The 6,090-nt window shown below is 33.5% G+C and overlaps 1 protein-coding gene across 5 annotated transcripts in view; it reads right to left on the minus strand.

Moving 5' to 3' along the window:
* LOC117120775 (fibropellin-1-like) overlaps positions 1–6,090 on the minus strand; it is a 29,507-nt gene that overhangs the window by 12,733 nt on the left and 10,684 nt on the right. For 4 of the 5 annotated variants that reach the window (XM_033265861.1, XM_033265858.1, XM_033265857.1 and 1 more), the window contains 7 exons: positions 4,945–5,058; positions 4,419–4,532; positions 3,250–3,363; positions 1,955–2,068; positions 1,299–1,412; positions 931–1,044; positions 51–164 (listed from right to left, as the gene is read on the minus strand). In XM_033265861.1, the coding sequence (XP_033121752.1) occupies positions 51–164; positions 931–1,044; positions 1,299–1,412; positions 1,955–2,068; positions 3,250–3,363; positions 4,419–4,532; positions 4,945–5,058 (798 nt within the window). The remainder of the gene's footprint in view (positions 1–50; positions 165–930; positions 1,045–1,298; positions 1,413–1,954; positions 2,069–3,249; positions 3,364–4,418; positions 4,533–4,944; positions 5,059–6,090) is intronic. The other variant, XM_033265859.1, reaches the window with a different exon arrangement.

Raw genomic sequence — 6,090 nt, forward strand, 5'->3', positions numbered from 1 at the left:
CCTACCAAAAAAAAAAGAATCGGTAAGCGATTTTAAAATAATGTACATACTGATGTCACAGTTGTTTCCTTCAAATCCAGGTGGACAAATGCAAAAGTAACAGTTAATCCCATCCAAACAGAGACCATTATTCTGACATGGGTTAGGGTCACAATCATTGATATCTGTATTAAATATAAAAAATTATAATTGAAATGTTTAGAACAGATAATTGGTGTTATACTGTACTTACAAACTTAGATTTAATTTATTTCTTGATGTTTTAGGTGGGTTCTGCTAGAACATAATGCAGGATTAATCTTCCTGCTGCCAGAAATCTACGGGATAAAATTGTAAATCAAAACGTACGTTAAACCACAGGTGGGCAAAGTGCAGCCCGACATCAGTGTTTTTGCGGTCCGCGAAGATGAATTAAAAACCCTACGTGTGTGGCCCGCCAAGCAACACTGACTAGACAATACCTTGTTTTTTATTGTCTGCCACTGATCATATCTAAAAAATAATATTAAAACTGAAAATAAATTGGTGTAAAAGCAGTGCTTGGAGGTTTTTGGAAGCTCACTGGAAACATCAAAGTTTGGGTGCGGCCCTCGGTGTTAAATCAAAAATTCACTTTGGCACCCCGACCGATTTTATGCCCACCACCCCTGCATTAAACTGACTAAGAATATGGTTCTAATGAATACAAATCAATAAAATTGAAATGGGGAAGGAAAACAAAAAGTAAAATAATTTAATAAACTACAAAACGCAATGGCAATTAAAATCGATTACAGAACCATCGCTTCCAAAACCCCCTAAAAAGTCTTGGGCCTTTTCTAATTTCAATGAGGAAATGTGGTTGTTTTATAGGAATTATGGGACTATTATGTTTTGTTATTTGTTACACAAAGCTTGAGTGTGGTCAATGAATCAATGGTTTGAACTTACTGTCTGCACAATCAGGTCCCGTCCATCCAGGTGGACACTGACAAGTGTATCCATTCACAACATCAGTACAAATCCCGCCATGCTGACAAGGTTCGCTTACACATTCGTATGTGTCTATAAAAAAGGAATGTGTTATTATTAGTAAACAAAATGTGTTTTAGATATGTCAGAAAATGAAAGTTAAAGCTTTGTTAACAACAATATCAAGATTTTTATGTGACAAATTTGTGTGATTTTTCCATGTCACAGTTATTCTGGTTCTTAAAAAATAAATTTTCCTGTGGTGGTAGAAACAAACAAGACCCATATGATAAAGAAACAGATTCTTTTATTTTGACAAGATGCAGATGTAATGAGGGTCTTCTTACTTATTTCACAAAGTGTTCCTTCAAATCCTGCTGGACAGATACAGCAGAAGTCATTCACCAGGTCAATGCACACAGCTCCATTTACACACTGGTTAGGATTACAATCATCTGGGTCTTAAATGCAAACAAAATACATTTAAACCAAAAAAAAAAAAAAAAAAAAAAAATTTAGTTAACAAATAAATATAAAGATTAATATCAATAATACATACAATTATAATAATTTCAGAAATAGATGAATAATAATACATTAAAACTAAATGCATTTTGAAATTTTAAAATGAAGATTACTTCAAAATATGACATAATAATAATAATAATAATAATAATAATAATAATAATAATAATAATAATAATAATAATAAAAATACACATTCATATATGTCTGAAATGTGTTATTAAAAAAAACCAACTGTATTTTTCAAATTTGTGGGAATATATCTGTTCACGCTATCAAGTTTTATACTGAATAAATTCATGAATCAATGGTAAATGCTTACTGTAACAAGTAAATTCTCTCAAACTACATGTAATTATTCACTGACAAGTCAATCAATTTTCTCATAATATCTAAGTTTTGTTTATTTGTCACATAAGACATTGGGGACAGAGCTTTTATACAGAACAAAGTAAATGAATCAATAGTGTTCACTTACTGTCTGCGCAATTAGGTCCTGCCCAACCAGGTACACATTGGCAAGTGTATCCATTCACACCATCAGTACATATCCCGCCATTCTGACAAGGTCCGCTTACACATTCATTTATGTCTGGAAAGAAAGAAGGAATGTGTTATTCACAAAATATGTATATCAAATTTCGGAAAATGCAGTTCAAACTCTGTTCAAACTTTCAGATTTTATATGACAAATATTTGCATGATTTTTCCATATATCACAGTTATTTGTCACATAAAACTTAATAAAGTGAACAGAGTTTTATACTGAATAAATGAAGAAATGAATGGTAAATGCTTACTGTAACAACAAGTAAATTCTTCCCAACTAGTACTAGCAAAATAAGGTGATTTTTTCAACTACTTGAGGGTGATTTTTGGGGGACGACTGGGGTGGGTGAGTATATTTTGGGGGAGGTGGTGGGGGGCTTTCGCCACTAAATCTGTAATAACTTTTGTTTTAACATCAAACGTAGGAAAAATTAAGGCTTTCGCCACTAAATCTGTAATAACTTTTGTTTTAACATCAAACATAGGAAAAATAACATAGCATAATGTACAGATACTATATATAAAGTTAGTTTAGTGCAATACAATAGATTTCAAAAACGTTGTACATTTCTACTTGTTTTGGCCAAATCTCCAATCATTATTGGCAAGGATTGACTAGTTTGGCTTGTCTGCAACAGAAAAGCTAGACAAAACTTTATTGTTACCCACTAGGCGGAACTTTTTTTATACCTTGTTTAGAGAACCCCCTTGCCGTCCGCCAATAATGATAATTTTAATTGATTTGGTAGTGCTAGCGCCCATGCTTAGCCTGGCATTGCGTGTGCTTTAGTTTTCTAGCGTTTAACTGCTAGTTTCGTGTAACAGGCTTTATGTTCACGCATCTACTGTACTACTGTGCAAAGACTGAGACCTGGGAGAAAGCTTCTACCTACATTTAACATCCCATTACTAAACTAAATTCACTAATATAATTTTATGTTTATTTTTCTCCTTCGTCTGGATATTTTGGCAAAACTACTTGCTAAATAAGAAAGGATGGTAATTTTATTTTTACTTTTTTCCGCCCTCCTCTGACGATCTTTGAAAAATAAGTTTGCGAAACATTATTCTAAAATAGAAAATTTGGAGTGTATCATTTTGGTTTCATGCATCCATTGACATTTCTGTAAAATTATGCATGGACCTATGTTGGTTATTATGTAATAGTATTTTATTGTGTTAACTGAATGTTATACTAAACGACATCAATTAATGAATGCTTACGTTCTCCACAATCAGGACCACTGCAGCCAGGTGGACATTGACAAGTGTATCCATTCACACCATCAAGGCACGTCCCACCATTCAGACAAGGTCTACTTAAGCACTCATTTATGTCTGAAAAAAGAATCATAAATGCTGTGATTGGCATGGCATACAGCATACTTTGTGATGAAGTATTAGGCCTATTTGATATTTCTGGGCTGCTCTAATTAGATAAACAACATCAGATATCATGAAGAAAATCCTAATCCTTGCTCTCCCATACATCAAGCGAACATTGGAAGCCCTAATTTAAATTTACAAAAGAAACGAACTAACAGCTTACTATAAACCTTTCAATACACTGCGGACACAATTGGTCGAACCCAAGGACCCAACCCCAGTTAAAAAACAGTGCGGGGTCATGTGCAAAATTGAATGTGATACGTGCGGAAAAACGTACATCGGAGAGACCGCAAGATCATTAAATATATGTGTCAAGGAACATTTAAATCAATGGGTTGAAATACTTTCAGCAGTAGAAAATAAAAGAAGCTATAGAAATTAAAGTGAGAACGCCACCATTAAACCGTGATTGCAGATATGAGCTACCACCCATATACAATAGCCTGCTACGTCATCACACGAACATCAATGCTGACGTGTCAGTTAACCGCCAGATTCAAACGGCTGACGAAGATGACGAGATGTCACCGAAAGCTCCTAGAAACTAAACTACAACTCTAAAAGGTAACTTACACTCTTTTTCTTAAGATCCTAATAGATAAAGTAAATGTTTTTCACAATGGAAACCAAAGGAAGATTTTAGCTATTCTTTAACTGATTTCACAGTTGTTTTCCTTTAAATCCAGCTTGACAAAATAGAAGTAATTCTGTCAACCGGGTTTTGGCTCGTTTCTCCCCTCCCCGGCCAGGTGGCAACAGGCCTAGACCCCTGTCAACCACATCCCAACAGAAGCCATTATTCAGACATGGTTTATTTTAATATAAAAAACAAACTTTTTCAAAGAATAAATAGTTGCTGCCACAGTATAACTGATCTATAAAACCATCCCTTAAAAAAAACCACTCAAAAGTTACTATTTTATTACTACAATGAGGTAATGTGTATATTTATAGGATATTTTAGAGTACAAGATGTACTGTAGATGTGACAAGGGGCTTCTTACCTATTTCACAAAGGGTTCCATCAAATCCTGCTGGACAGGCGCAGCGAAAGTCATTCACCAGGTCAATGCATGTGGCTCCATTTAAACACTGGTTAGGATCACAGTCATCTGGGTCTAAAATGCAAAGAAAACTAATTTAATTACAAGAACATAAATAAACAACAATATATGTATAATGAAAATAAGAATAGTAAATTAAGACTTTTGTCTTGAGCTATATATGTCGAGTCATTTATAAATTTTAGTAGGTTATGTAGGTTTTTGATGTTTTTAATTGTATTGTGATATACTTTTTAATGTACTAATTTTCTATTTTAACTTTTAATGTATATAACATATCGAGTATTGATCTTTTGTAAATTTATTTTGTTTAAATTCTGTACAGCGCTTGTGACCATTTTGATTGGATATTGTTTGTGCTATATTAGTTTATTATTATTATTATTATTATTACGATTATTATTATTATTATTATTATTATTATTATTATTATTATTATTATTATTATTATAAGACATATGCTTACTATGAGAACACAAAGGTCCTGTCCAACCAGGTGCACATTCACAAGTGTATTTATTTACACCATCAGTACATATCCCACCATTCTTACACGGTTCACTTAAACATTCATTGACAGCTGGAACAAAAATAATATAATAAATAACAATATAAATAATAATAAAAAAAACCAATATATAATTTATATATATATATATATATATATAAAAACATATATTGCCTTGAGAGAGAGAGAGAGAGAGGGGGGGGGCGTTAAAGGAGAGAGAGAAAATGAAACAGCTTCAATAGTAGACTTTAAGAACACTGATTTATTAGTAACTCGGATATTTCTGCCACTCCTGTGGCCTTCATCAGCAAGAATAAATCTTAGATAATTCGTGGAATTAGTTGCTGGCTGGTAGGTATGCACTGCTTCCACCCAGGCTCAGAGTCATAAGCCAATTTAAATAGTTAGAGCCAATTTAAAAAATTAACAAGCACAGGCAATATTCTACAGAAACATTACACTAATAGAAAATTTGGAGTATATCATTTTGGTTTCATGCGTCCATTGACATTTCTGTAAAATTATGCATGGACCTACAGTATGTTGCTTCATGTACTAGTATTTTATTGTGTTGACTGAATGCTATACTAAACAAGATGTCAATAAATGAATGCTTACTGTCTTCACAATCAGGACCTCTACAGCCAGGTGGACATAGACAAGTGTATCCATTCACACCATCAAGGCATGTGCCACCATTCAGACAAGGTCTATTTAAGCACTCATTGATGTCTAAGAAAAAAAAAATCATAAATGTTGTAATTGGCATGGCATACAGCTAATTTTGTGATGAAGTATTAGGCCTATTTGATATTTCAGGGCTGCTCTAATTTGAAAAAAAACATCAGATATTATGAGAAGATCCTAATAGATAAACTAAATGTTTTTCACAATGGAAGCCAAAGAAAGATTTTAGGTATTCTTTAACTGATTTTACAGTTACTTTTCTTCAAATCCGCCTTGACAAAAATAGGAATAATTCTGTCAACCGGGTTTTGGCCTTTTGCCACCCGCCCGTTCCCCCCCCCCCCCAGCCAGGTGGCAACGGGCCTAGACTCTTGTCAACCACATCAAAACAGAAGCCATTATTCAGACATGGGTTAG

The sequence above is a fragment of the Anneissia japonica genome, unplaced genomic scaffold, assembly GCF_011630105.1.
Source record: "Anneissia japonica isolate Jap-2015-1 unplaced genomic scaffold, ASM1163010v1 scaffold69_len1423075_cov170, whole genome shotgun sequence".
NCBI lineage: Eukaryota > Metazoa > Echinodermata > Crinoidea > Comatulida > Comatulidae > Anneissia > Anneissia japonica.